Source organism: Polychytrium aggregatum (assembly GCF_025602895.1).
Source record: "Polychytrium aggregatum strain JEL109 chromosome Unknown BJ171scaffold_20, whole genome shotgun sequence".
NCBI lineage: Eukaryota > Fungi > Chytridiomycota > Chytridiomycetes > Polychytriales > Polychytrium > Polychytrium aggregatum.
In genome coordinates, this window is record NW_026516222.1 from 147,096 (window position 1) to 173,371 (window position 26,276).

Below are 26,276 nucleotides of genomic sequence, written 5' to 3' on the forward strand. Positions count from 1 at the left end.
TACATAGATGCACCCGGCAAAATATGCTCCGTTCAGCCAGGGAAACACGCTATCAGGAGCAAAACTCCACAGCGCTTTGCTCGCAAAGCCAACGGTCAGAGTTGCGGCGGGCCAGACCTGCGGGCGACAATTGCGTCAGTGTCACTTGCCCTTGACATGTTATGCTTGACGTAAAGAGACCACACTGGCTGTGAGTGTGGTCATGCGTTCTAACTGAGCAGTTTGCGCGGCTCTACTCCATGCCCAAGTCACAACTTACCATGACCGTCCGCTTATACTGCTTTGGGATTGCTCGGAGCATCGGCATCGAGCACGCCACGACGCGAAGGAAGATGGTTGAGAGATAGATCGATGCGGGGATGCAGTACAGAACCAGAATATCGTAGTGCTCGAGCAGTAGGCATGTGCAGCCGAGGTTAATGTTGATCTTGCGACCGACATAGCCCGCATTGTCGTCTGCCTCGGTGATCCACGGGTTTCTCAGACATGCAAACAGTTTGGACGGCAGTCCCCAGCTGTGCAGACTGACAGCTGGTAGCTCGTGACTGGGCAAAGGACTACTCCAGAGGCGAGAGAGCAGCGAAAACGTGGTTGCTGTGCAATTGCCTCGATCTGCAAACAACACCCAGTCGCTGAATCCTAGAGGAATCGATTGGAAACGGCCAGTTGATTCAGATCATTGTGGCCGCTATCGTCGCGACTGCAGCCGAGACAAGCAGGCCCCAAACCCTAAAACGAACGTCGCCCACCATAGATTGCGTGTCCGCTCCGTACCTCGGAAAAAGGCCATGGTCAGTAGTGTCAGACTTGCTGCTCCATATCCGATTGAGACGAGAGCAAAAGCCGTTTCCAAAATCAAGGCCGAGAGACTGTATAGGCCATTCAGCATGTGTGACTTGATGCCGAGTCGCCGCTGCAGCTTGTCAAGCCATGTGCCTGGACGGCCAAGATTTGCATGGAAGCCACTGTCGTCGCCATCGCCGTCGTCCAATTCACGCAAGTCCGAGTCTTGACCCTGCTGTGTGATGTTGTGTCGCTCCGTGCGAAGTTTAGTGCGTTTGTACTTGTTGACGAGAGGCTTCAGATAGCTCTGTTGCTGTTGAAGGAACGAGTCGACCCGTCCACGACAGAGCTTACAGACTGGCGGATAGCGTGCCTCGATCTCTTCCCGCTTTGTTTCAAAGCTAGCACAGGCAATCTCGTAGTTTGGGTCCTGCGTACGCATCCAGCAGTGTGGTTAGCAGTGCACTGAGGTCTGGAGTTGTGAGCTGAGCCAAGGGATGCCGCACCTCTTCATCGGGAATGCATTGACTCAAGAGCTGGTAGATAAGACTCTGATTGTTGATGCATTTTTCGCAGAAGGGCGAGTCTCGGCTAGACTCTGTATGTTGTTGTGTGTTCAAAGTTGGAGGAGGGGGGAGTTGGAGAGGCATCGGGCTCAGTTACGGGTTGGTTGGGTTCGATCAAGTATGCCTTGATCAAGCTCCATAATACGGATGAACATTGACAGCAAAACGATGGGCGATTTCTGTCCGCAGGTGATAGCTGCTCGCAAAAACTCAATCGCACAACCTTGATATTCTGCTGGCGACAGATCGACTCACTCTGCGACGATGCCTCGGTGGCAGATAGGGCATATCGGGGTGTGGGTGTGTGTGTTCCTTCCCAGTTGTGAACGTCCGGCTCGAGAATATCGCCATTGGGATCGAGCTCGTTCCAATTCATGCATGGGCAGTACCACCGCTTGATGACATTGGGGCTGTCTGTTGGCCAATAGTCGATCTGTTTGAGGCCGCTTCCTCGAGACCGAGCTGGCTCGGTGCCGGGGATGGCTTTGGTTCCGATGGCCAGAGGCGGTGGCGGAAGCTGGCTGATGCTTTGACAATAAAAGCATTGAACGGCGATGGGTTGGCGCTTGCGAATCAGTGCAGCGTTGCTGTTGTGGGGGGGGGAGTTGGTCAGTTGGACGGCGCCCAAGGAAGTCGTCAATCGCCCGAGCGCATTGAGCAGCCAAGCGGGGTCGAAGGGGAGCCAGAGAGTAGCAGATGGCAGTGTCAGCGAACAGACAATCGCATTAACACGCCTCGGGAATGGAGAGATGGGCGGATTGCGCATCTGCAAGGTGACGGACACATGGCATGCGGCGATATGTGCTTTGACACATCACATGCAATGCCATGGGCTCGGCCGCACCGTATACAGTCGCATGAGATTGGACATGATCTACACATTTCAAGCTGGAGACGCACCGGTATGTGACGTAGAACAGAAGCACCGAGACCGCAACAAAGGAAAGGAGCACGATGACAGAGGAGACGCTCTCGCCCAGAGCCATAGGCAGCGAGAGTAGCATGGGAGGGAGCATGGCCTGTGCGGAATGCCACCGGGGCCAGATCAAAACCGATCCATCTCGGCGGCACGGTTTGGCGGGCAAGTCACAAAAAAAGCGCTCGCCCAGAATGGCAAGATGATGGTTGGCCGGGTGGTGGCCGGGTGGTGGCCGGCCGCGCCGTGGCAATGTGGCTGCCCTCAATGTGGCCAGGTCGTGTGGCAGTGCCGACTGAGCCAGAGCCAGCAACACAATCCGAGATATTCGCACCAGGACATTCGCACCAAGATACTCATATCAGGACATTCGCACCAAGATACTCATATCAGGACATTCGCACCGGGGCCGTCGGGGATTCCAGTCGCCGCTTGGCCACGCCGTGCCCTGACAAATCTTTCGCCATTTCAAATGCCGGATTGCGAATTCGCGCCCCTGGTGTCGTTGGGCCGAGCCCACGATCGTGGCTGCCGCGCCCAGCCTGGCTCCATTTCTTCTCGACCTGATCCGCGCTGCGATCCGCTCTGCGATCCGCCTGCCCAGCCCGCCATCAAAACACCGTCGCCATGGCTCTGTCGTCGTCCTCATCGTCCTCGTATCTGCCCGACCGGCCTCCTCCTCTCACCGAGACACAGCTGCAGGAGCTACGTGACCACGCCGTCGACTGGTCGCTGGTCAACGGCCTGGTGCTGCGTCCTGCCTTGGCTTCGGTCAATGTGACGCATGCTCCATTTGCTCTGTTTCCGTCGCCCTTTCCCAGGGCTGCCTACGAGCAAGTCGTGAAGCTGCAGCCGCTCTTCAATTCCCTTGTGCATGCCATCGCCCAGGACGACAAGTTCATCCGCGAGATCATGGAGGAGTACGTCCAGTCTCATGCTCGCCTGTGTCGCTCGCACTCCGGTCGGGCTGCCTGTCTGACCTTCCTTCCCACACTGCCGCTCAGTCTCTCCAAGGTCGATGATTTCGTTGAGCAGGTCTATGAAATCTACAAGGCTGTCTCGGCCGAAGGCTCCACCCAGGTGAGCGACGAGATCACCATCCGAGCGTCAAATCGTCGTGTGTTGGGGGGGGGGTGCTCAGCAGATTCAGCCGGGCTCCCGACTGTAACGCTCCTTGGCCCCATCGAATGGCATAAACTATGTGCGTCTCGAGCGAACTGCATTATCTCTCGAACTCAGCCTCACGCCGCTCTCCCATGCTTGTTGTTTGCGTCGATGCGCCTCCCTCATAGCCCGTCACTCTGGGATTGCATCGGTCCGACTATTTGCTCCATGTCCCGAGCGGTGCCCCCAGCGACTTTGTTCCTGTCCCACAGCAAGTCGAGCTCAACACCATCGCGTCGTCGTTTTCGTCGCTGTCGAGCGTTGTCTCGGAGCTTCACAGGTAGAGCAACACACGCAGCCATTAAGTTCTGTTGGGTGAGAGCAGGCGCCAGGAAATGTACTAGGCGAAACCATCTGCACCCGGGCGTGCGAGGTCCTTTGGATTGAAGTCACCACCGACGAGCCTGAAGCCGAGAAGCCCTCCAAACAACTCGGAGGCATGATGGAAAGCGGCCTTACCGACATGGTGGCCGACTGGCTCGGCTTTTGTTTTCGGAATCTATGTTGACCCTTTTGTCGCCATCCTGCTTTAGATTCCTGGCCGAGAGAACCAACTACTTCAACAGCCCCAGCCTTCCCACTCCCGATATTACCGTCGCCGGAATGCCCGAGAATGCGTCGAGACTGGGCCTTCCGAAGGCGTTGGCCAAGGCCTGGCAGCTCTACGACAACAAAGAGTACGTATGCTGTTCTTCAAATCGGGTTGTGCGAACCAAGTGCGATACGTCTTGTCGGCCCCTTGCCCAAGTCCAAGCGGGCCGCGCATAGCTAATCTTGCTCTTGCCGTCGCTCCAGTGCGGTCGTAGTCATGGTCGTCCAGCCAGGCGAAAGAAACGCGTTCGATCAACGATGGATCGAATACACCTTGTTCAAAGTGTTGGTATCAGTGCCACTCGAGACTGAGAGCCTGTATTCACGAATTCGTAAATGAATCGCTTGCTGGTTGATCGCCGCGAGTGCTCACCTGCATCGTGCTGACGACCTCTCTCCAACACGCGCTCGTCTACAGCCACCATATCAAGCTTGTCCGCAAGACCCTGGCCGAGATCGATAGCGAGGGTACCCTGGTCGGCGACGAGCGAACGCTCGTGATGTACGTACATAGCCGAAGCCTCTTTGCTCTCTCAGAATCGCTCCGTGCACATACAATATGGCGCAGTTTGTGAATGACCAGATGCTGTTGCTGTTGCTGTTGCCATGACCAACATCGCTCCGTACCAATCGCAGCGGAAAGCATGAGGTCGCCGTCACGTACTTCCGATCTGGTTATGCCCCTACTGACTATCCTTCCGGAAAGGGCGGAGCGGTAAGTGATTGGTCTGATGATATCGCAGCGGATCGACTGCAGCCCAAAGCGCCTTCACCCGACAATCATTGGTCTCTGTGGTCTGGGATCGCCTGGCTGATTATCCACCCGAACACCGACTCCAGGAGTGGAGAGCACGCCTCTTGATTGAGCGTTCCAAGACAATCAAGTGCCCCAACGCAGCGTACCATCTTGTTGGCACAAAGAAAGTTCAGCAAATCCTCGCCCGCCCTGGCGTAGTCGAACGGTCAGCTCGTGCTCAATGTCCTCTCACGCATTCCGAATTACGACGAATGCGATTGTTGACAGCATCTTTGCATCCATTAGGTTTCTCAAGAACCCTGTCGAGGCAGCTCAGATTCGCGCTAGCTTCACCGGACTCTACCCGCTCGACAGCTCGGCCGAAGGTTTGGAGGCAGTTAAGCTGGCTCTCTCGGATCCCGGTCGGTTCGTGATGAAGCCTCAGCGAGAAGGCGGCGGTAGGTTCGCCTGTAGATCTGAATATCAGCGTATCTATGTTGCTGCGTGCCGATAGTTCAGTGTGCCGGCATATTGTTGGCTCAAGACCATCGTTCTCATCACCGCCATTCGTTTTCGAATGATATGGTCGACACGCCGGGCCTTAGGCAACAACATTTACGGTCAAGATATCGCCGTGGCCCTGAACAAGCTGACGCCTAAAGAGCGTGAGGCTTTCATTTTGATGGATCTCATCCAACCACCTCGCATGCAAAATGTGATGGTCCGCAATGCCGAGATTATTCCGTCCGAAGTCATTAGCGAATTGGGCATCTATGGCATCTGGGTTAGGTGAGTGGTGCGGGTTGAATTGGTCGTGATCGAGGCTAACTATCACCAGCCACCCAGTGTCTGAGGGCTGCTACTATGGTTGGCGATATGGCGAGTAATCGAATGCTAATCCGCAGCAATGCTACTCTCGATCGGTCTCTGTGCAAACTCGGAGCGCAGCGAAGGCAGCGTTTGCCATCTCAACGAAGCCGCTGGACATCTCTTGCGAACGAAGAAATCGGACTCCAACGAGGGTGGCGTGGCTGCTGGATTCGCTGTCATTGATAGTCCTCTGTTGCTGTGATCGCTCGCCTTCGAGTCGTCCGCTTTCCCAGCTGGTCCGGTGTCGCCCGATGGATCGGCCTTTGGGCGGCTCAGTGCTCGCTGACGAGACGTTTGCACGTCTTCATCAAGGAGCTGCGGTTAGGCTGTCGTTAGGCTGTCGTTAGACTGCAGATGCGTGGCCCTCACATCATTCATGCATAGGGTCGGCTGGGTGGGGCCCGGACAAGGGCATAATGGTATTGCAAATGTAATCGTGCATACAGTGAGCTCGTCAGAACGTATGGCTGCAAAAGCAACCAGCTGAGGGGGGACTATTGTGCAAGGCTGCTGTCTGTAGCCACACACACGGATCAGGATTCCGCTTGTTTCCATCAAGAACATCTGCAATGCAGCACCCGAGCGCAAGAAACTACTGCTTCGCGGCCTTCTGCTCTTCATTAAATTGTTTCCAGAACTCGCCCGTGATCTCGAGCGCCTCCTCCATGGGAACAAGGGGCTTATAGCCGAGCCGCTCCTTTGCCTTTTCGCAACTGTAGTAGCGGTTGATGGCAAAGGCTTTGATTCGGAAGACGGTGAAGGATGGGTGCAGCTCAACGAAGGGCTTAAGCGCCCAGGTAGCAGCATCGGCAAGGTAGGCAATCGGGAAGGCGACCGAAAGTGGGATACGGATGGTGCCTGAGGGCAGAGCACCCCAGATCTGGAAGAAGCGCTTGGGGATATCCCAGAAGAACATGGGCTGGTCGTTGGTGATAATGAAGGCCTGTGTGCGTCGATTGGAGCGAGGTAGCACCGCAGAGTCGATTAGTTGAGCGGCAATGATCGTCATTCTTCATCGCAAGGCCAGCAAGATACGCCGAGCCGCGACGAGAACCACGCCGAATGGAAAGCACTGAAGTCCCGAGCCGCAACGAAACCTGCGGACAAAGCCGGGGCTCGCTCCTCGGCCAAGGCTCGCCGACAGGGATACCAACCTCTCCAGCAACACCTTCCGACTCCAGCTTGTCAGCAGCCTGGAGATGGGCGTACGCAGCGTTGACAACGAACGTCATGTCAAACAGAGTACGGTTGTTGCCGATCATGTAAATGTGCGACTTTTCGTTGGCGACCTTGAGCATGGCAGGTCCGCCTTGAGCGTCCCTGCATCACAGAAAATGGCGTGGTTTGGGTGAGAGGATGAGCGCTGGATCCAGGTCGCTGCGATCCAATCGGCCAACATCAAGTGGGGGAGCCTGCCTGGGCGAGCAATCGATAAACAGAGAGAGGTCCCTCTGGACTCACCGAGGGCCAAAGATGCCCGAGGGCCGAAGCGCACAGGTTGCCATGCCGTTCTTGCCGTTATAGCTTAAGACCAGGCTTTCTCCTTGCGCCTGATGAAAGGATGGATCCCCTTGATGAACAACACATTCAAGAACAACCCTGGATCGAAGTCAGCGCCGGCCACAAGACCGGCACTCTGAGCCTTGCCGTCTTACCTTGGACTGGTTGTAGGCATCCATCGTTTCGGGAAAGGGCCAGGTCTCGTCAGCGGCCACCATGGGCTGCCCGTTGTAAATGACACTGGCGCTGCTAGTGTAGACAAACTTTCGAACCCCGCTCGCAACAGCGGCATCGAGGATGGTCTGGGTGCCTTCGACGTTGACCTTGAAAAAGACTTTGTCTGGCAGACCGTGCGGTGGGGAGGCTGAGTGGATCACAACGGTGCGAGACTTGAGGGCAGGGGCCAGGTCAGCCGGGCTGCAGAGATCGCCGGTAAAGTATTCGACCTTGGGGTTGGGCTCGCGGGGGACACGCATGTCGAAGACGGCAACTTGGTCACCACGCTCGACAAGCTGGTCGACGATGTGCCCGCCGAGGAAGCCTCCTCCTCCAATGACAAGATACGATTCCTGCTTTGATGGGTGCACAGAGGGCAAATATTAGATCCAGTACGGCCGCGGCACGACCAGGGCAAGCTTGCACAGGTAGACGGGAGCTCTGGGTGGCTCGTCCCAAGAGAGCTACCTTACCTTGGTCATGTTTTTCGGAAGCGGTAGTTCTCGGCAGCAAGAGCAGGAGCAGCAGGAGCAGGAGCAGCAGGATATGGAGATGCCACTCGCGGCAAAGTCTGGCAGATCGCAAACCAAGGCAGCGGCCGTTCTGTTCGCCTTCCTGCTCGACATGTGTGTGTGTGGCATCATGTGCGCAGCCACTGGCCAATAGGAAATCCGTGCACAGCAAGCACGTGTCGATACTTGGGGTTTGGCTCGTGACACATGGAGCGAACAGGGAGCCGAGCAGGCAATGGGCACATCGTCTCATCCAGACAAACACGGCGTTGTCGGATCATATCACACACCCGGTCAAGTGGGTCAAACCATCTCCCTGTGTGAGGGAGATGCACGGGTGAGTGGGCACGACGGAACCAGCGAGCCGCTGCCAATGCGGTCACTGCGGGTCATGGCACGAAGACGTGTGGGATGAGGGAGGAAGGCGCAGGGCAAAGAGCAATATCGCCGCAGGACCTCGAACGAGTTCCATAGAGTTCGAATGCCGATCGAGGCCGTTCTGCCAGATCGATCAACATCAACGAATACACAAGCCCTTCGTGTGTGAAGGTCTTCCGTTTCAAAAAGGCTCATGCACTGTATTTGGCGACACCCTGCACACCTTCGCCCGAGATAGAGAACTCGCAGTAATCGGACATTGCCATGTTCGGCCCAAAGACCACCCGTAGCAAACGAATGTCGTTGGAGGGGTTGTCGCCCTGCACCATCGGGCGGTCCCGGGTGAGCCAAAGCCGGGCATTGACCATATGCGACCAGGCAAAGCCCAGCGCCGGGATATGGTCTGCCTGCCGCTGTCCAGCAAGGGCTAGCATGCCATGGATGTTGCGGTCTGCAAAGTCGGCTGGATGAGACGCTTGATGGGATGTGTTGACCGCATCCGAGACCTGGTTGATGCAGACAACAACCGCACCGTAGTGGTCGCTGATGCGCTTCAACATCGAGATTGCCGAGTCCAGCATCCGTGTCTTTTCAACCGCCGGCAGGCTTTCGCCACCACCAAGCATCGTCTCCTCGGCGCGAAGTGTGGCTGCTATCGAGTCGATGACGATGAGTCTGATCGGCCGCTGCGACATGAGCACGGGCACCTGGTACATCAGAACATGATGCAAGGTGTCAAAGTCCCGGATGTGCATCACATGAACGTGGTCACCGACTCTGTCCAGGGCCGCGGCTGGGAAGCGCTTTCGCATGTGGTCGCTGATCTGATATAGCCGTTGAAACTGGAACTTTTGCTCCGTGTCGATGTAGATGGCGCCTGCAGAGTCAGCGCGGGACACAACGGCGGTTGCCTACGATTAGCACAGCTGGACAAGATCGAGCCAGCAGCGGCTGGGAGCTTGGCCAGCACGATCAGCCCAGCACGATCAGCCCAGCACGATCAGCCCAGCACGATCAGCCCAGCAACGCAGATCCAATGCGGACCGGGCTGACGCTGATCTTCGTTCCGAATCCATCGATCGCCAGCGAGCCTTCATCCGCATCGATTCGATTCGGCCACCATCATCGTCCTACCTCCTTCAAGCCCGCCGCAGTGATGTGGCAGTTGTGCCGACAGACACAACTGCAATGCAACCTGTGTCTTGCCGGTACCGTTGCGACCAAAGATCTCGATAATCCCGACCGGCAGCCCACCGCGCAGGACCCTATCCAGAACGTCTGGATCGCCAGTGCTCAGTCGGGGCCTCTTGTTGACGACCCCTTGCTCTATCAGTGGCAGCCGAGCGGACTCGATCGGATGGACGATCGAAACAATGGCCTCAATGAGCTCAGCAATATCTCTGGCATCAAGCTGAGTCCTCCTCTGCAGCTCGCTTTCTGATGCTTCGAGAACCTCGGACCCCAGCGATAGATTTGCTGCGGATGCCGAGAGTGTCAGCCAGATCCGCTCTCGTGCAGCAGCATCAGTGAGCCGGCTTGTTTTTCTGCAACAGAATTGCAAGGGAGCGCTGTTTGCCGTGTGAACGGTACGGAGCGGTCCTGTACCTCGTTTGAGCGCCTCGCAGATTCGTGGGCGAAGGGGAATTGACGCAAGATCAGGATCCTCGGTCAGAAGCGGCATTGCGAGGACTGCAAAGTTCAGATCGAGCGAGAAATTTGGCGAACCAAGAACACCCCCCGGTTTCAACCACCGACGGCGATACCCCTGCAGATCGAGACAAGGCGATCCACAGCTTGTGCAGGATCATCTTCTATCCGCCGCTATCCAGCGGCTTCCGTGCCTGTAGCTGCATTGCCCGTTGCGAGGAAGAGTTGCTTTGGAAAATGCAGTTTCTCGGAGCTGGGTCCTGGGAGGCCGCAGAGCAAGAGGTCCACAAGCACCCGGCCGACCGGCAGACCGGCGCTGCAACTCTTGCTGTGATCTGGTCGACACAAGACCCCAGATCCAAGACCCAAGACCCAACCAGACGTTCCGGCGCACAACTCGGCCAGAAGCATGCCCGAGTGCGTCGTGGTGCAAGGTGAGCCGGCGCTTTCGATGAATGCAGGCTGCCCAGGCTGCTCCCGCAAGCGTCGGAACTGTCGCAGCATAACTTTGCAGCAGCGATCCCACCAGCAGCGAGCCTTGGCTGACGACCATGACTGGATGGAGGCCGACAGGCCACTAATATTCTGCGGACTGTTGCAGTTGGACAGTGTGGAAATCAGGTAAAGGGTTCAAAGTAGTAGACGGATTTGAAGCTCTCGGTATTTTGCTGGAGAGTCCGGCAAGGAGCAACAACGACAACCAGCGACAAGGCGAGTTGATAGAGCAGGTTGTTGCCGCCACACTAATCCGCCCTCGTTTGAAGATCGGATCGAGATTCTGGGATTTGATCCTGCATGAGCACGCCAAGCACAACAGATCGGCCACCTACGACGAGTCGTTCGCAGCCTTCTTCAAGAACAAAGACTCATCGTAAGCACCCGCTCTCGATCTGCAGATGCGTGGCTACATCGGTTGGTCTGCGCAAGTCTAACAGTCGTCTCTTCGTTCCAGCGGCACAGCCATCGGATATGGGCAGAAGGTTTCATATCTCGAAGCCCGAGTAAGCATCACCAGCGGACGCTGTTGCGCAAGCAATGTCCAATGCCAGCACTGGGCCTTCGAAACGACGATCCCGCGACAGGCACAACAACATGCCCGACGGAACGCAGGTTGCCAGGTGCCACTCCCAGCAACTCACCGTCTCCTTGGTTGGCATCGCCACTTCAGGGACTTTTGGTCGATATGGAAGAAGGAGTCGTCGGCCAGGTCTTGAAGAGCCGCATCGGGGAACTTTTTTCGCACAACCAAATCGTCACCAGCAACTCGGGCAGCGGAAACAACTGGTACGGACTTGAGTCTGCCTCGCGATTTGTTGATGGATACACTCAACAGGTTTCTTTCGATATGGTCCTGCAGGGCGGTCGGATATGCCGTCTATGGCCCCGAATACCGGGAGAGGCTGCTCGATGCCCTCCGTATCGAAGCCGAGCAGTGCGACTCACTGCAGTCCTATTTTCTGATCAACTCGATCGGTGGAGGCACCGGCTCTGGGCTCGGATCGTACATGGTCGAGATGCTCGAAGACAACTTCCCGAGAGTCCAGCGATTTGCGTCTGTTCTCTGCCCAAGCGCAAACGACGATGTCGTTACTTCTCCGTACAACAGGTGAGTGCGCCAGCGACGCTCATTTCTTGTGTCAGCGCATTCGCTGCCAGCATATTTCACATTTTCAGCGAGAATACATGGACAGATCCAATGGCCACGGCCAACAGGTTCTGGAGATGGCCGAGTCGTAAGCTGTTGCGTGATAGTAACGACAGAGGGACTTGAAACCACCACAACGTGTGTTGACATTCGAACAGCATCTTGTCCTACTCCAAGTTGATTGACCACGCAGAATGTATCTTGCCGATCGAGAACCAAGCGCTGGCTGACATCTGTGATCGCGTTGGAAGCTTCGCCGGTAGCCACGGAAGGCCAAAGAGGGAGGCTATCAAGCCTGGAAGTGCCATCACAGACAGCCTTGGAACAGGTTCCAGGCCTTCCAACTTTGACGCCATGAACAACATCGCCGCCAATCTCCTCATAAACTTGACCAGGTGCGCTGTCAACTGATCAGAAAAGTGTCTTTGGATGCGCTTCCTCTGCTCCGAAGCATAATGCCCTTCGAGATATAGCGGTGGGATGATGCGGTGCTATGCGACGTGACCTCCGCACTTGAACACATGCGCCTCTCGTATCTCAACGCAAGCTTCGATTCTCATAACTAGCTCGATGAGATTTGAGGGCTCCCTCAATGTTGACCTCAACGACATTACAACAAATCTCGTCCCGTTCCCGCGACTCAAATGTCTGATCTCGAGTATGGCACCACTCTATGTGGCCGCCGACCATGCCGTCTACTCGCGCAAGTAAGCCATTCTGACAACGCTAACGATCGAGGGCCAATCATGCCCTCGGCCAGAAGCACCGCTGACGGATCGATTGCACTGATATCAATAGCATGGACCAGATGTTCACCGACTGCTTTCAGCGAGACTCGCATCTCCTCAAGGTGGATCCCAAGTCCGGAGTGTAAGCCTTCTCGCAACTGAGACTTGATATCGATGCACTTCACGTTCTTATGTTCCGCCTATCTCTGGCCCGCCTTTTGTCGCCGGTGCAGATATCTTGGCTGTGGACTCATCACGCGGGGCGACATCGAACTATCGGATTTACGTCGGAACATTGAAAGGTGAGTCGAAACACACCTCGATCTCACTGCCCATGTTTGTATGACCCATCAGTACTGCTTATCGGAATTCGACTGTGTTTTCAATATCGATGTTCGGATTTGACTTTAACTTTGGGCTCAATTTTGGATTTCTTCAGGATCCGGCCAACACTCAAGTTCCCGGTTTGGAACACAGAGAATTGGAAGACCGGCGTGTGTGCCATCCCGCCAGCCGGACAGGTACAGTTTGGTTGGTGGCGTGATTACAATCGGTGCAGCGAGACATTGGTCGGTGCTTGACTGTTCCGGGTACGGCAGACGGCCCAGGCCTACAAGTTTTTCAACCAGTGTTCGATTGAATCGCTGGTGCTGCTCACGCCTGCCATTTTGCGCATCTCTGACCGGGCGTCCCAGCGGTCGCGACACACTAAGCTCTGACGCCCCCTGTATATCAGCCTCGTTGTGTGTTGCAAGTTTCAAATAACACTTGCGTACAAACATCGCTCAAATCCATGGTTGAGCGATTTACCAAGCTCTACAGGCGTCGGGTCAGGCTGAACCGCAACTCCGAGATCGTTAGACACTGGTGCATATAGCTGCCTCTCCATGATAAACTAACAGCCATGTGCTTGCAGGCCAACCTCCATCACTACACGAGACACATCGAGCTGGATTTGATGAAAGCAAGTCTCGAAAATGTCCGCACGCTGGCAGCTGAATACCAGCTGCAGCACGAATCATGCATGTCATAAGTGCAGCAGAGCCGCTTTTGTCCATTGACCACACGGAGCGAACAGCCTATTCTGACGACAGCCACCGTTCCTGGAATATGGGCGCTCAACTATTCAGTGCGCTTGGGATGGCCATCCTCCATAACGCCATGGATGCACACGGCTTAATCCCACACTTACACGCTGATTTAATCGAGGAGCAGAGCCACTGTGTACAAATCGATCGCCACTCGCAAAACCGACCTCCTGAACTGAGGGTCGCTACTCGACGTCAGGATACTCGAGTCGAGCGAGTCGCTTGGAAGCATAATCCTTGCCCAGCCTCCACGGACGGGTCATCAGTGTGAATGATGGATGTGCATGTATTCCCACCAACGAGCGTGATCTCTGCGTGGCCGCCGCCCAAGATTCGAATTTCATGTACCAGCACTGTTTGTTTGCCGACGCATCCGGAGCCTTTACTCCCACATTTTGCAGTTTGCATGTATTCAATCCGAACTCTCGCTCCCTAAGCGTCGTCACGGTTGATGGGTGTATCGAATTGACCCTGGTCGCTGTTTCCCCCGCTGTCTCGTCTTGGTTGGGTGGTGATGCGGGTCTGGTCACGACTCTGCTTGTGGTGCTCAGTAGAAGAGCTTCCCTCGATATCATCCTCCTCCCTTTGCGTGCGAACTTTGCCGGTGCTATCGAGCGCCACTGTACCCATAAGAAAGTTCCTCTCTCGATTAGACCACCAGCCCGAATTCACACGTGCTATTGCTAAAAAGTACCCCCAATATTCACCTGAAGTATCCAGTTTATCCTCCTGCTGGGCCTTTTGGTTGTTATCGATGATTTTCGATATCTTATCAATCATACTGCTCGGCATTGTGCCTTTGAGATCGGACAGGAGCTGCTGCTTATCGGCTGGGGTCATCGGCGGCACCTTCTTGTCGACCGCATCGCCCTGGGTTTTCATTTTCCTGTCGGCCCTGTTGATTTCTTTCATCTTTGACTCCGTTTCGGCGAAGGGAGGGATGTCGATCTTGTCATCTCGTTGACCGATGCTGTTCGAATATTTGGAGGTCATTTTGTCCAGGAAATCGGTATCGGTATCCTCGCGAGATTCTTTGCTGCGCTTAGGGTCTTTGTTTGATATAGGGTCATCTCTGTCGTCAGGCGCTGATGTCTCAAGCTCGTCGTCGACAGTTTCCTCGCCCTCTGTTTCCGACTGTTGTTGTGTGGCCGCGAGGAAGTCCGAGCCATCCTCATCTGCGACCGAGACGGCTGTATCCTCAACACCAAATACGACAATCGATTCTGCGTTCTTGGGTTGATAGCGCCCATGTGCATCAGGGGTCGTGCCAATGGCCTTTGGAGGATCCGTATCAGCTCCATCTTGGAAAAACGGCTCAGATATGCCAGCCATATCTTGCTGAATATGGGAGAGTGCCGTGTCGCCGCCTTTGTCAGAGATGGTATTTTCACTTTTGGCCCTGGAGCTTTCCGAGTCCTCTTGGACTGCGGAAAGATCCATACCGTGCAGCCACCCTTGCTTGAGCAAACTTGAATCGGTATCGGGAGTCGAGCCGGAGGGCCCTTCCCGCTGTTCGGCTTGAACATCTTCTTGCTTGCTCCCAGCCGCAGTTATGGCTTTATCTGCATATTTTTTGCTGTTGGCGTCGACCTTTGACCAAGCCGTGTTTGTGGATTTGTCCGAGGTATGCTTGTGGGACTTTTCCTCTTGCTCGCTCTGTACTTTGTCTCCTTTTCCTACTTCCAAGCCGGGTCTCTTAGCCGTCGCATGACCTTCACTCGCGATGGCATTTGCTGGTTGGCTGCCTTCTGTTCGCTTTCCGCTATCCTTGATAACTTTCTTAATGCTCGAATGCTGCAGAGTATCGTCGGTGGCGATGAGTGGGCCCTTTGAATTTCGAGCGCCATTCTCGACTAGCGCCTCTATGGGTTGTTGCTGATTTTGCTTCTGCTTCTGTTTCTGGTTGATGATTTGCCTTTTTTCGTCGATTTCGCTCCGGTCGATGCTACTCAACTTTTGTGTGTGGATATTACCTTTCGGGCCTGAGATTCTATCGGCCTCCTCTGAGGCTGAGCTTGGCCCCCAAGCTTCCGCCAGAGAAGATTTGGAGTTAACAGAGGCTCTTTGGTGTTCATGTTCATCCAACATCGGGTCTCCTTTGGCCTTCATGGCCTCTATGAGTTGTCTTGTGCCCAGCTGTTCATCAACTAGAGGTTGCTCTTGAGTCGACTCCAACGCTTCCTCGACACCAAGCGGAACCTTCTTTCCAGAGTCACTTGATACAAGCGACAGGTTGTCCTGGAGGTGTACGTTGCCGGGCTCCTGGCCGATTTGGTCCCGGGCTCTGTCCGGCTCTTGATTTTGCGGCTTGTCTTCGTGAACACTGTCGATATTTGCACCCTTGCTTTCTGGGATGCTGCCAGGCTCGTCAGATACGGCAGATTTCCCAGCAACACCCTCGCCGACTTGTCCATTGGTCCACTGACTGTAGATGCTGGCCTTGGGGCTCGTTCCTGGGCCGGAAATGGCCACTTGCTCGCCGACTTTGGTATCGTCTCTGTTGTCGGAGATCGTGTCCTTATCCAGATGATGTGTGAACTCGGTGGCCGGTGCTTTGACGACTTCTGCGTGGTCGTCAACAGGCTGAATGACGGTAGCCTGGATGCCACTGAAGCGATACCTTGGCCTGCTGCTTTCGACTGGGTCCGAGTCAGGGCCGGTGAGAGCTGGACCGAGCACCGAATCATCACCCTCATAGTCTTGGTGACCAATCGATGGTTCATCACGGTCGTCATGAGCAGTCACATCCCTCTCTGCATCCGAGCGGGTCTCGGAGGCTCTCTGGGTGTCCAGGCCGCCATCTCCAGGCCAACGATCCCGCGAGTCGTGCCCGGATCCGTCGGCGCTATCGGCAGAGGGTGAACGTTCCTGAGCACCCGGATACTGCTCCACGGAAGCCGCGGCCCCGAAGTCGGCCATGTCGGCTGCACCCGCGTCGGGTGCGGCCAGATCCATGAGATTGAGAGGTTTGCTCACGTCGATGGGCGGGGGAAAGATTGCATCGCGAAACTTTGGCTTTGTTTCCCTCTCCTGAACTGTCGCTTCCTGGGGCGGGGCTGCAGTCTCGCCGCTGGTCGCCGATCCGTCCTCGTGGGAAACTCGCGTTGTTCCGTACAGGAGAAAGAAGAGGATAACCAGCGTTGCGCAGAGCCATCGTCTCGTGGGCTTGGTCCTCTGTCGAGCGATCAACATCAATCGGTCAGTCAGCATGCAACGTGCGATGTGCAACACACGACATGCAACATGCAACATGCAACATGCAACATGCAACATGCAACATGCAACATGCAACATGCAACATGCAACATGTGGTTTCTGGCCTGTGCATGGAGGCACCCGCAGCTACGAGAGGCGGCATCCATCGCGTCCTACCATGGTGCCGGCGTTAAAGTGTGTATTAGGCTTTGGGATGGAGGCTGGGTCAAGCGGGCGGAGGGCCGAGATCAGACGGATCAACCACATCGATCTCGGCGAGCGGCGTCCGGAAGCCGGTCGCTCTCCATTCCCTCCCAGTGGCCCAGAGGCCGTTCGCCAACTGCCCTGTTTCGCGCCCAGCATCCAGCTTCAAAAAACGGCCCGGCTCGTGCTGGCATGTTGGCCAACTGGCTCCGCCATCACCAGCGACTTGCACAGACACCCAGGCCCCACCACCTGCTCCAGCCAATGCAGTCGGTCTCGTCTGTCCAGCGGTCAGTGCGGCATTGGATCGCTGAGCTAAAGCAGTGCCGGACATACTGGACGGATCTAAACGACGATGGAAGCCGGTGGGCGAACCAACTGGCGAATCTTGCTCTGGAAAAAACGTAGGTGGCCCCAGACAGAGACCCGTCCTGCCCGAGACAGACTCGGCCAAGACGACGAGGATCGCAACGATCGCACCTCTGACAGACGGGCGGGATCAATTTGAGGCAATCGAAATATGATCGCAGTCTATGGTTGACACTCAGGCATCGCTGGTCTCCTAGCTTTGTTGCCCATGGTGCCCTTTGGTCGCCTGGGCTGGTTGACCACCCGGATCTGAAAGAGCTATATAGAGATAAAACGACGACGGCATGCCGACCCATCCAAGCGGCCTTGCTCTCGATCGTCGGCAAGATGGTGGGTAGGATCGACGACGATCTCGGATCATATGCAATTATGCAAGCTCTGGGCTGACACTCCATCAACAGGAGGGACAGCTGCGGAAGATGCAGACAATCTCGTTCGATATTGCCACACTCCTGACAGAGACGTGCTCGACGATGGGAGCCAAGCACGGCACCCAGGTGCCGGTATTCAAGACCATGTCGCTCGAGAATCTGTGTAAGCTCGTATTCCGGTGCTTCTCTGGCTGCTTCCAAAACCCACCGTTCTGATCAAACCGGTTATGGGCTCGTGCTATCGACAGGCGACGCAGTGCGTCGAGTCGTTTCAATGTATGCACTGGAGCTCGCTACAAAGCAGGCAATTGTCCGCGAGCTCGATAATCCCAAAGATCGGCGACATGCGATGCTATCTATCTCGGCGTGGGTCCATCAGGCGCATCTTTTGGATGAAGATTTAGTAGAGTTTGACGACATGGTGCAGACAGAGACATTGGATGACCAGGACAGCCAGAATGCTGGGCGTTGATACACCGACAAATGTTTCCGATCCGCAAAACCGCTCGTTCCATTTGCAACGTAAGGGTTTTGAAACGGGACACCCTGCTGTGAGTCAGGGTTGTCGTTGTTTTCTGGTCCTGAATACACACCATTCATCACCCACCATGACCAAAGAGCATGTTCGCGGTGCCTGGAAGCCGAGCGACTCCAGAAGGTCGACTATCTTGATACCGAGTAACCATGGGGCTGTCCAGATGGTTGGGTGCATCCAGATGGTTGGGTGCATCCAGATGGTTGGGTGCATCCAGATGGTTGGGTGCATCGAGTGCATCTAGTGCAGCTGGTGCATCTGGTGCATCGAGTGCATCGAGTGCATACAATCACATTCCACATCCAGTGCATACAATCACACTCCAGCATCACAACATCAATGACAATCGATTGCTGCCACGGGAGATCGACTGGGTGTATTCAAGATGATGCTCCCGAAGCCAATGAAAGCCAAGTGATTGCCAGCGAAGACCCGAAACAATCTCATGGCTCGTCCACTGGGGCCAACAAAAGTTCAGCAGTCCTCGGGCCTCCGATGCCAGCGAAAGAGGGGTACCGTCCCACTTTTCTCTGGGGTGACTGTAATGAATATCGACCACAATGCTTGGACAGGGACATATTCGTCGTTGGCTATCCCCCAAGGCAGCGATGGGTGATACGCTTCGGTACGTTGTTTGCCATGGGGGACGATGGACGAATGGGTATTCTCATCCAGGGAATGATGACACCCAGACTCAAACACTGCTCTATTTCGATTTGGGTGGCTGGAAGCAAGCCCTGTGGTTTCCTTTGCGGCGTGGGCAACTCCCGACCGCAGCTATTCTTCGGTGCTTCCGCTGCTGGCCTCGCTCTTGATCGACAGGAAAACAGGCAAGGGGCATTCGACGTGGAGATCAGTCTTCCACATCTCCCGCGGCTTGCCCAGTGGCCACCATGATGATCATCTGTCTAGCACAGCCGGCATAATACGGGCCGGCCCTGGACGGCGCAAGCCACGGCAATCGAATAGCTCTCTCGGATGTCGATGGCCAAAGTTGCGTTGTCGAACCCTCACCTGCAGAAATGCATCCAGGCGGTTGTTCTCGAGTCGCAGATCCTCCAGCCGCTGCTCGACCTTGATCTTTTCGGCCATCAGAAGCTCGATTCGCCTCATCAGGACGTTGACCTCGTCCTTGGCCTTCTTTTGTTGCGCCTCCAGGCTCTCAAATTCGGCTTCCTGCGCCTGGCATTGGGCCTTGAGATCCTTGGTGACCACGACCATCTTCTCGAGCTCCTCACGACCCATGCGCGTCTTTTCGGTCAGGGCCGCCATCGACTGGATGAATCGAGTGAACTTTGGCGGTGCGCCCAACTTGAGCGAGGCTGCCGTCGCCTCTTCCACTGTCTCGGTCTTTTCGCCTGGTGGCCCTGGCGACACGGATGGCAGCGCTGGATCGGCGGTTCCTTCTCCAGCAGCGTCGCCCTCGTGGCCATCGACGACAGAGGCATGAACAGTGCTTGACTGCGACGGCTGTCGGCGATGGCTGTCCTCGAGATGCGGCGAGGAGCTTTTTTCTTTGATAACCCGATTCACGGCATTCGCGAGCTGCATCGACTTGGCCTCGTGTATCTTGGTTGATGCGGCCTTGAGCTTTCCAGTGGCGCTGGGGTCGGGCATGGCGGGCTGAATACGCCGGTGCAATCAGTCACGAAGGTGCTATGAGCCGATGGATGTTTGGGAGGCGACCGTGCGGGCGAGTGCGCTTGGAGGGCAACCAGCGCATCATGGAGTCTCGATCGGCTCTGGCGACGGAAAGCATCCTCGACGGGCAGCGGGCTTCTCGGCTGCTGGAATTGGTGATTGGCGCTCTCGGCGAGATGAACTTGGGTGTGCTTCCTGCGAGTCGATTGCAACCCCGACACCACACCGCCGGTGCTGTGGTTGAGCCTCGGCCCTGATTGCAGCACAACTCCTCCCTCGGCGAGGGAGGTGTCTCGATTTCTCTGAAGAAACTGTGCTGTGCTGCTGTGTGTGAGCACGTCGGCTTGCCAGTCGAGGTCAATCAGAGCGTGATCGGACGGGCGCCCATTCCTCCAGCACAGTCCACCCCAACCACACCTGTGCAAACAGGGTAGTGTATGATGCTCTTGCCGGATTCAAGCCCCAACCTGGAATTGCACCTTTGCTGGGAGCCGTGCCCTGACAGGGTCGCTGAGATTCTTGCGGGTGTGTGTTTTGCTTACGCACCCATCGCACCCATCGCACTTGCCATTTCGCGACGCTGCCGTCGCCAGCAGCGCTTCTGCTCAACAACGATCCCGCCTCACTCATGTCTGAGACCTCGAGAGACAACCCTGGTCCCCAGCGGACCTCTGCTGGAGAGAGCCTCGAGGCCAGGGCACGCGCCATTGCCACCCAAGAGCAGAACCAACGAGACCAGATGAGGTTGGTGTTTCCACGACGCTCTGTCACAGAGGCCGCTCGAGCACCGGGCTGCAGCCTCGGCTCAAGTTACTTGCTACAGATGAGCTCACCCAGATACCAACCCTCGGGCTTTGGCACAAAGGTTTCAGATGGATCTCGCGGAGCAGCCTCGCAGTTCCCGTCCGAGCACGGCCTTGAAGGCCTTTAAATCCGAGTCGACCTTGCACGAATTTGCCATCAACGACAGCCACACTTCGATGGAGCAGCTCGGGACTGCGGCATTGAATCAGAGCGTCAGCCACAACAGCATCAATGAAGGGGAATTCTCGACCTCGAAATCCTTCAGCCGCAGCGAGGGACTCAACGAGCTCAATATCGATCTCGCTGGGTTGCCTGTCGATGATCCTCGGGTGATCGCAGCCAAGCACCAGGAAGAAGTAAGCCTGTCGCAGCATTCCGGCTTTCGACCATTCGGGTTTCCTGCATTGGCATTTCATGGCACGTTCGCTGGGCATGGCGTGGGTCTCACGATCCCTCAAGCTATAGGGGCTCTGGCTGGGCACCAACTTTGGCGCTAACTGCATTGTATTTGGTCAAAGCAAAACATGAGAATGGTGTCGCTCAAAGGCTCGATATCGGGAAATAGCCATAATTTGTCGGGCTCGCGCTTTGACGAGGTCGACCGTGGCAAGGAGGTTACCCGGCCCAGCCAGGCACGATCACCGAGCTACTCTAATGCCAGCGACATCAAGGAGCCCATGCCTGAGCGCCACAATAGCGGCGGACGAAGCGACAGCGAGATCGAAGATGATGAAGCGCTGAGCTTAGACGGGACAGACGAGTCGCATTCGCAGACCCACAGCACCAGCCCCTCGGACGATCCGACGGCCAAGTTTGCAAAGTGAGGCTCGTCCCGGTAGCCGTGGGAGACTGCGATTCCCGCGGGGCTTTTGCTCGGCTTGGAGGAATATGGTCTTTGGTGATAGACCAGATAGACCACGCTATGTTAACATATCGCCGCCCAGTAAGCATGCGGACGCCCGGGATGAGCAGAGCAGAGCTTGTGCCTGCCATGTCGAGCTGACGGCTTCTTATCCCTGACTCTGGCAGTGAATCCGAGCGCCCAACAGCACCGCAAAAGTCTGGCGCTACAGCTGGAGCAGTGTCCAGGCCACAGCAGCAGAGTGCCGGAACCGATTCAGAGAGAGCCTCAAAAACCAACGGTAAAGGTAACCCAGCCGTCTCCAAGTCACAGAATCCCCAGTCCACGATGCAGTCCAATAGGCAAGGGGATCTTCCGCCGGAAGACGTCCCGCGAGACGTACAGGAGCTCTTTGCCTACATTGAAGGCTATCAGCCCGAAGTCGTTGACCTCGTGACGGAGCTTAAATGCTTCCTTCCTGATTATATACCGTCGATCGGCGATATCGACCCGATGATAAAGGTTTGACTGCCACATGCACTAGGGTCGTGAGTCGCTCTGGATCATCCTCGCCGCTCACAAAAGAATATCGCCTCGATGGCGATTTCTCACGTCCGCGGCTTCGATACTGAATCCTTGCTTTGCTTTGCTTCCACCAACGGCTTCTACAAGATTCCTCCCCCTCGGCCCATCGACACATCAAAATCCAAGGACAGCTTTTCAGAGCTCTCACTGCTTGGCATCACCGTAATCGACGAGCCTGCAGCCAATCAAACTGATTCGGCGAGTACGCATTAAGCAACTCGGTTGTTAGTTATTATGGACTATGAGAGGGAGGGGGCGTCCCAGGCAGATGCGGTAGCGATTGTGCAGCATCGTCTGTTTCCTGCACTTGACCTCGGTGTCCAGTCTTTCCTGACGGATTGGTTTGCTGTACATCCAAATCTCCCGGCCGCTGCGGGTTGCAGTCCTCGACCTCCAACTCCGTTCGGCACACAAATCGGCGGCCTCAGCGGCACCCCAGCACGTGCGCTCGATCCAGTTCACATCAACGGCTGAAAGCAAGGGCTACAAGAGCCTTTCACAGTGGATCCAAAATATATACAATCTACATCTTCAGAAGCCTCCGGACACAGTCACGTACTCGAAGCGTATGCCTGAGATCGAGACATTGATGGCTGAGTGGCCAGCCGAAATTGAGTCACTGTTGTCTTCGGGCGAGGTGAGCACCAAGCTCGGGCTGTCTCGGGCCCTTTGAAGGGAGTGTCAAGGACCTAGTGTGATCTAACAAGTCGAACCCAAAATTTAGATGCAGGTACCACCGCCAGAGATCAATCTGCCGCTGGGTGAATACGCAACGCTTTTGTGCGAGCTCCTGGATGTTCCCGTGCATCGGTCTGCAAAGTCGGAGGCGAGCTCGGGCAAGAAACCTGCCGGGGGGGCCAAAAACTCAAAGACCGCCTACATTGAGTCACTCCACCTTCTGTTCACACTTTACTGCGAATTCAAGGCATCGCAACACTTTGGCAGAACCATACATGGCGGAGCTGAGCGGTCGGTGTAATAGGGGTGTATCCTGCGGACCTTGTCCAGGTGCGTCTCTGGGTTGTTCATCAGCACATCGCCACTAGCGTCAGGCACCCCTGTTATTGTGCTCAATTGGACGCAACTATGTCTCCCTGGTGCTCAAATGATGAACATTAGTGTACCATGTATCTGTCGCCAAATATCTATTTCAATATATTACTGCGCTATAGTTCTTGCTGATGTTTCCCGCTTGCTGTAGCTTTGGAGCTTGTAGTAGTCTGTCAAGGCCGAGATGAGGTTCTTGCCAAGCTCTTTGTCTACGAATCATGACCATCGCCGAGTTGCTAATGAGTCATGTATCCATGTACCAGCCGCCACAACCTTCGTACACACCAAACACACGAGTAAGGTCCTTGAGACTCGCCGTGCGCCTGCGCTCTCTGGTGATGCAGTAGAAGACTTTCAAGGAACGAATTCGGACGATGGATTCTTGGGCAAACTCACATTTGTCAATTGTATATATGATATTTTCGGTGGTTTCTGGGTCCTGGTAGCAGAAGAAGGATACTTCGAGTGTATAGCACTTGGACTCTTTGTCCAGAAATTCACCCAGGGTTCTGAGAACCAGCTCCGATGCACGCATTCGTTGTGGCAATAGAATGCAAAGCAGCAACAATATCACAAACGGCGGCGGACGGATATGGGAGATAAATGCGGCAGTCGGCGGAGAGTGAGGATAGTATAAGACTCATAAAATGTCGGGTAACGTCCCACTCTATTAACGATTTGCATCGGGCTAATGCGCCGTGGGCATTCTCATGTAGTCGACTGATGTTTGCACTTGCCTTCTGCCTGTTCCGGCCTTGAGTGCATCCTTGTTGAACGACGAGTTTTTGAGGGAAAAATCCTGCAGCTTCGAGTCAAGAAGTCTTGGGAACTCATTTTGGATCTGACATCGCTCGTCGTCTTCGTACACATTTCCATACATGAATCCATTCATCAAGGTGCTGTGTGCGTGGATGTCAATGTAAAACTCAAGCTCGTAGGCTGGATCATCCTTGTACTGCATAGCGTGGATGAAACAGTTAATAGCGATGGCCTCTTGATTTTTCAGGTGCTTTTCGATTATACTACTCGGCGACTGTCGGCTGCATAGTGACACGCAATGCCGTACGATGACGCATGTATATATGTCGCACCTCTATCAAAAGGTTTTTGGTTGCCACAATCGTGGGTTGCTGTTCAATCTTTGGACTGGCACGAAGAGTCACCCAGCGTCAGCGCAACGAGTTTCTTTACGCAATACAGCTCAGAGAATCATGCTCACTTTTGCCAGTATCGATTCAGGTCGTAGCCCAGTCCGCAGCATCGGTAGTTTCCGTGGAAGACCCCGTCCGGATTGAGCATCGGCACGATCTTGAAGACTAGGTTCCGGCGCAGGGTCTTGTACATAGTATCCGACAGAACATCGGAGTCAGAGCGTGTTCTGCCGCATATGCCTCGCCACCGAGTCATGATGCGGCTACTTGGGTAGGAAGCACCGAACCGCCCCCGCATCCCTCCATCCTGTCAGCCCTTGAAAAGCTATCGACAGGCATCATAATATGAGATGCTCGCAAAGTTAGCGTGTACCTCAGCTTTTGGATCTGCGCTTGTCAAGAAGTCGATGATTCCGGCACAAACCCACGACGCCGGAGATTCTCCGGGATGAACGCGGCTCGTGATAAATATAATCTTTCGCTGTATGATGAGCCAATGTGGACATATCAAGTGTCCCGCCATGAGTAGCTTCATATAAGTCGAGATCCAACTTCATGGCCAAGCGCATTGCTCGCTGAGCGCTGCGACACCCAGCTCCAGTGATCACTGACCTTTTCTTCAGCCGGAGACGTTGAGGTGATTGTGATGATGTCCAGCCTGGATTGCTCGAAAGCCGATCGGTACATGATGAGATCGGCATTCACGGTTGAATCGAGCCAGTGATTGACTTAAGCACCGAGAAGGCCGGCGTTCCGTCGTCTGTCTAAAAGATGAGCTGCGAGTGGCATCGGAGATTCAACGTGCTGCGGAGAGCTGCTATATGTGCTCTGGGAGCTCACCTGCGCCCTTGCTCGCTATATCCCAGAAGGCCGCGATCGAAATAGGGCAGCTGCCGGTTCTCCAATTCTTGCAGGTACATTTGCAGGTCCGTGTAACTGGAGTCGGTGATCACATCATTATACGTTAGTTCCCAACGTCCACAACCGACCATCGCTTGCAAAGATTCAGGGCTCTGTTCTTGTGAGAGTCGACGTGCATCGGTCCTACGTGTATGGAAAGCTATATGCTGTTTCGAAGAAAGCGTTAGCATCAGCGCCTCATCCACGAGGCTACACGACATCCGGGATGGAGAACGCACCAAAGTAGTATACATCATCGGCGCGGTCGAAGGTAAATGCAAATGACATGATGTAGCTCTTCTTGTGGCGCGGTGATCGGTAGTAGAAGACGCTCTTCGAGGGAATGCGGTGCCTGGGGTTGAATAGGAATTGAATGCGAGACTCAGGTACGCTGTTTGGGAAGGCTGGCGCTCTGTTCCCATGGATACCTCCGCTCATGCTACGGCCTAGTTAAACCACGTCAAGCCAAGGCTTTGTCCGAGCCGGCAGACGCACCATTGAGGCCGCTGTTCCGATTTGATCACTGGGCTGGCGCCATTACGATACAAGCTCTTTGTTTTACTAAAGTTGATGATATTGATAATAATTCTCTGGTTGGGTTTGGCGTTCTCGACACTAAAGTAGAACCAAACTCGATGCCTGCAAGAGAAATGGCCGCGTCAGCGCATTCGCCAGTCTATGGAAAAGTCCAAGCTTGAGGGTCGACAACGGCCTGTACCTGTCGTTGGAGGTGTCCGGTCTGATCGAAATGTCGAATTCCCACTCGGATATGACCTCCACGGTTCCGAGATTTCCGGATTCAAAGTTGTCTCGGAATATCAAATCCGACTGCAGGGGTGGAGGCTTTGGCGGCTCACTCCGCCCGGTTGCGAGCGCGGTTCCCTTGAGCATCTTGCTGCCTATTTGCTGTTGCTGCTTTTTCCTCCAGAGTGCAACTGCTGGTGCGCTTCAGCTCCCAGCGGTAGTTTTCGATTGTAGTTCTCCTGTCGATGCTGTTCCCAATCAAATGCTTCAGCAAAGCAACGGAACGTCATGGCTGTCGAATCAGACCCGCAATCGCATCGTCTCCACCAACAGCCAAGACGAAATGGGACACGGTTGATTGTGGAGACGGAGAGCATCCCGAAGTCTTCACTCGGAGGTGATCCGTGTTATTGCACATGGTTCTGTTGGACGCAAGCCATCAGATACCACACCAACATATGGGTCATGGGCTAGTGTCCCATTTCCCCTGAAGAAAGTGTACGGCTTGTTCCGAACGAAATGGGACGGTGCCCCTCTTTCGCTGGC

General features: G+C 55.1%; 11 protein-coding genes across 11 annotated transcripts; 4 read left to right on the forward strand and 7 right to left on the reverse strand.

Moving 5' to 3' along the window:
* Positions 1 to 432: 432 nt before the first annotated feature.
* Positions 433 to 2,430, reverse strand: BJ171DRAFT_119885 (Ima1 N-terminal domain-containing protein). Its single transcript, XM_053105542.1, has 5 exons — positions 2,250 to 2,430; positions 1,605 to 1,936; positions 1,290 to 1,381; positions 750 to 1,213; positions 433 to 639 (listed from the first exon to the last, which is right to left on the reverse strand). Exons 1-5 carry the CDS (start codon positions 2,363 to 2,365, stop codon positions 558 to 560), a joined length of 1,086 nt encoding a protein of 361 aa, XP_052966252.1. The 5' UTR covers positions 2,366 to 2,430; the 3' UTR covers positions 433 to 557.
* Positions 2,431 to 2,778: 348 nt separating this feature from the next.
* Positions 2,779 to 6,120, forward strand: BJ171DRAFT_119893 (glutathione synthase). Its single transcript, XM_053105543.1, has 11 exons — positions 2,779 to 3,185; positions 3,270 to 3,345; positions 3,558 to 3,709; positions 3,963 to 4,106; positions 4,225 to 4,305; positions 4,439 to 4,522; positions 4,657 to 4,735; positions 4,861 to 4,982; positions 5,063 to 5,214; positions 5,362 to 5,545; positions 5,705 to 6,120. Exons 1-11 carry the CDS (start codon positions 2,893 to 2,895, stop codon positions 5,826 to 5,828), a joined length of 1,491 nt encoding a protein of 496 aa, XP_052966253.1. The 5' UTR covers positions 2,779 to 2,892; the 3' UTR covers positions 5,829 to 6,120.
* On the reverse strand, positions 6,096 to 7,926 carry BJ171DRAFT_119904 (uncharacterized protein). Its single transcript, XM_053105544.1, has 5 exons — positions 7,816 to 7,926; positions 7,282 to 7,695; positions 7,088 to 7,176; positions 6,781 to 6,946; positions 6,096 to 6,569 (listed from the first exon to the last, which is right to left on the reverse strand). The coding sequence occupies exons 1-5, from the start codon at positions 7,822 to 7,824 to the stop codon at positions 6,219 to 6,221; spliced, it is 1,029 nt and encodes a 342-aa protein (XP_052966254.1). The 5' UTR covers positions 7,825 to 7,926; the 3' UTR covers positions 6,096 to 6,218.
* A 479-nt stretch (positions 7,927 to 8,405) lies between these two features.
* BJ171DRAFT_506351 (P-loop containing nucleoside triphosphate hydrolase protein) lies at positions 8,406 to 9,950 on the reverse strand. Its single transcript, XM_053111125.1, has 3 exons — positions 9,838 to 9,950; positions 9,367 to 9,708; positions 8,406 to 9,109 (listed from the first exon to the last, which is right to left on the reverse strand). The coding sequence occupies exons 1-3, from the start codon at positions 9,911 to 9,913 to the stop codon at positions 8,424 to 8,426; spliced, it is 1,104 nt and encodes a 367-aa protein (XP_052966255.1). The 5' UTR covers positions 9,914 to 9,950; the 3' UTR covers positions 8,406 to 8,423.
* A 234-nt stretch (positions 9,951 to 10,184) lies between these two features.
* On the forward strand, positions 10,185 to 13,451 carry BJ171DRAFT_119943 (Tubulin/FtsZ family, GTPase domain-containing protein). Its single transcript, XM_053105545.1, has 12 exons — positions 10,185 to 10,313; positions 10,481 to 10,500; positions 10,644 to 10,750; positions 10,832 to 10,880; positions 11,048 to 11,163; positions 11,237 to 11,485; positions 11,683 to 11,919; positions 12,091 to 12,231; positions 12,323 to 12,394; positions 12,486 to 12,554; positions 12,692 to 12,773; positions 12,989 to 13,451. Exons 1-12 carry the CDS (start codon positions 10,289 to 10,291, stop codon positions 13,127 to 13,129), a joined length of 1,308 nt encoding a protein of 435 aa, XP_052966256.1. The 5' UTR covers positions 10,185 to 10,288; the 3' UTR covers positions 13,130 to 13,451.
* On the reverse strand, positions 13,452 to 16,733 carry BJ171DRAFT_119944 (uncharacterized protein). The gene has a single exon (XM_053105546.1). The coding sequence runs from the start codon at positions 16,632 to 16,634 to the stop codon at positions 13,773 to 13,775; it is 2,862 nt and encodes a 953-aa protein (XP_052966257.1). The 5' UTR covers positions 16,635 to 16,733; the 3' UTR covers positions 13,452 to 13,772.
* BJ171DRAFT_506359 (uncharacterized protein) lies at positions 16,450 to 18,088 on the forward strand. The gene is made up of 5 exons (XM_053111126.1): positions 16,450 to 16,514; positions 16,647 to 17,143; positions 17,306 to 17,438; positions 17,510 to 17,642; positions 17,728 to 18,088. The coding sequence occupies exons 2-5, from the start codon at positions 16,647 to 16,649 to the stop codon at positions 17,949 to 17,951; spliced, it is 987 nt and encodes a 328-aa protein (XP_052966258.1). The 5' UTR covers positions 16,450 to 16,514; the 3' UTR covers positions 17,952 to 18,088.
* A 940-nt stretch (positions 18,089 to 19,028) lies between these two features.
* On the reverse strand, positions 19,029 to 19,313 carry BJ171DRAFT_408010 (uncharacterized protein; the record flags this gene model as incomplete). The annotated part of the gene is made up of 1 exon (XM_053107258.1): positions 19,029 to 19,313. A coding segment is annotated over one exon (285 nt), but the record flags the coding sequence as incomplete, so codon positions are not given.
* Positions 19,314 to 20,682: 1,369 nt separating this feature from the next.
* Positions 20,683 to 23,051, forward strand: BJ171DRAFT_506361 (intraflagellar transport complex B protein 46 C terminal-domain-containing protein). The gene is made up of 6 exons (XM_053111127.1): positions 20,683 to 20,815; positions 20,978 to 21,279; positions 21,489 to 21,822; positions 21,973 to 22,087; positions 22,269 to 22,522; positions 22,610 to 23,051. Exons 2-6 carry the CDS (start codon positions 20,984 to 20,986, stop codon positions 22,862 to 22,864), a joined length of 1,254 nt encoding a protein of 417 aa, XP_052966260.1. The 5' UTR covers positions 20,683 to 20,815; positions 20,978 to 20,983; the 3' UTR covers positions 22,865 to 23,051.
* Positions 23,044 to 23,470, reverse strand: BJ171DRAFT_582157 (uncharacterized protein; the record flags this gene model as incomplete). The annotated part of the gene is made up of 2 exons (XM_053114152.1): positions 23,044 to 23,144; positions 23,332 to 23,470. 2 exons carry the CDS (start codon positions 23,468 to 23,470, stop codon positions 23,044 to 23,046), a joined length of 240 nt encoding a protein of 79 aa, XP_052966261.1.
* A 153-nt stretch (positions 23,471 to 23,623) lies between these two features.
* Positions 23,624 to 26,048, reverse strand: BJ171DRAFT_599361 (cytosolic carboxypeptidase 6; the record flags this gene model as incomplete). The annotated part of the gene is made up of 10 exons (XM_053114926.1): positions 25,705 to 26,048; positions 25,482 to 25,625; positions 25,226 to 25,338; positions 25,135 to 25,153; positions 24,927 to 25,022; positions 24,699 to 24,744; positions 24,460 to 24,567; positions 24,155 to 24,270; positions 24,027 to 24,081; positions 23,624 to 23,890 (listed from the first exon to the last, which is right to left on the reverse strand). Exons 1-10 carry the CDS (start codon positions 25,875 to 25,877, stop codon positions 23,624 to 23,626), a joined length of 1,137 nt encoding a protein of 378 aa, XP_052966262.1. The 5' UTR covers positions 25,878 to 26,048.
* Between the last annotated feature and the right edge of the window lie 228 nt (positions 26,049 to 26,276).

Coding starts and splice junctions, on each gene's coding strand:
- BJ171DRAFT_506361 (XM_053111127.1), top strand. CDS start 20,984: ATGAGAATGGTGTCGCTCAAAGGCTCGATATCGGGAAATAGCCATAAT. Junction 21,280..21,488: donor CCGACGGCCAAGTTTGCAAA/GTGAGGCTCGTC, acceptor TGACTCTGGCAG/TGAATCCGAGCGCCCAACAG. Junction 22,088..22,268: donor CAATCAAACTGATTCGGCGA/GTACGCATTAAG, acceptor TGCGGGTTGCAG/TCCTCGACCTCCAACTCCGT.
- BJ171DRAFT_506351 (XM_053111125.1), bottom strand. CDS start 9,913: ATGCCGCTTCTGACCGAGGATCCTGATCTTGCGTCAATTCCCCTTCGC. Junction 9,709..9,837: donor CTGCGAGGCGCTCAAACGAG/GTACAGGACCGC, acceptor CGGCATCCGCAG/CAAATCTATCGCTGGGGTCC. Junction 9,110..9,366: donor CTGCGGCGGGCTTGAAGGAG/GTAGGACGATGA, acceptor CTGACTCTGCAG/GCGCCATCTACATCGACACG.
- BJ171DRAFT_506359 (XM_053111126.1), top strand. CDS start 16,647: ATGTGGTTTCTGGCCTGTGCATGGAGGCACCCGCAGCTACGAGAGGCG. Junction 17,439..17,509: donor TCTCGATCGTCGGCAAGATG/GTGGGTAGGATC, acceptor CTCCATCAACAG/GAGGGACAGCTGCGGAAGAT. Junction 17,643..17,727: donor CATGTCGCTCGAGAATCTGT/GTAAGCTCGTAT, acceptor TGCTATCGACAG/GCGACGCAGTGCGTCGAGTC.
- BJ171DRAFT_119893 (XM_053105543.1), top strand. CDS start 2,893: ATGGCTCTGTCGTCGTCCTCATCGTCCTCGTATCTGCCCGACCGGCCT. Junction 3,710..3,962: donor GTTGTCTCGGAGCTTCACAG/GTAGAGCAACAC, acceptor ATCCTGCTTTAG/ATTCCTGGCCGAGAGAACCA. Junction 4,107..4,224: donor CAGCTCTACGACAACAAAGA/GTACGTATGCTG, acceptor CCGTCGCTCCAG/TGCGGTCGTAGTCATGGTCG.
- BJ171DRAFT_119944 (XM_053105546.1), bottom strand. CDS start 16,634: ATGTTGCATGTTGCATGTTGCATGTTGCATGTTGCATGTTGCATGTTG.
- BJ171DRAFT_119904 (XM_053105544.1), bottom strand. Junction 6,947..7,087: donor TCGGGCATCTTTGGCCCTCG/GTGAGTCCAGAG, acceptor TCTGTGATGCAG/GGACGCTCAAGGCGGACCTG. Junction 6,570..6,780: donor CGGAAGGTGTTGCTGGAGAG/GTTGGTATCCCT, acceptor CGACGCACACAG/GCCTTCATTATCACCAACGA.
- BJ171DRAFT_119943 (XM_053105545.1), top strand. CDS start 10,289: ATGCCCGAGTGCGTCGTGGTGCAAG. Junction 10,501..10,643: donor TTGGACAGTGTGGAAATCAG/GTAAAGGGTTCA, acceptor CCTCGTTTGAAG/ATCGGATCGAGATTCTGGGA. Junction 11,920..12,090: donor CTCCTCATAAACTTGACCAG/GTGCGCTGTCAA, acceptor TCTCATAACTAG/CTCGATGAGATTTGAGGGCT.
- BJ171DRAFT_119885 (XM_053105542.1), bottom strand. CDS start 2,365: ATGCTCCCTCCCATGCTACTCTCGCTGCCTATGGCTCTGGGCGAGAGC. Junction 1,937..2,249: donor CTGTTCTACGTCACATACCG/GTGCGTCTCCAG, acceptor CCCCCACAACAG/CAACGCTGCACTGATTCGCA. Junction 1,214..1,289: donor AATGCATTCCCGATGAAGAG/GTGCGGCATCCC, acceptor ATGCGTACGCAG/GACCCAAACTACGAGATTGC.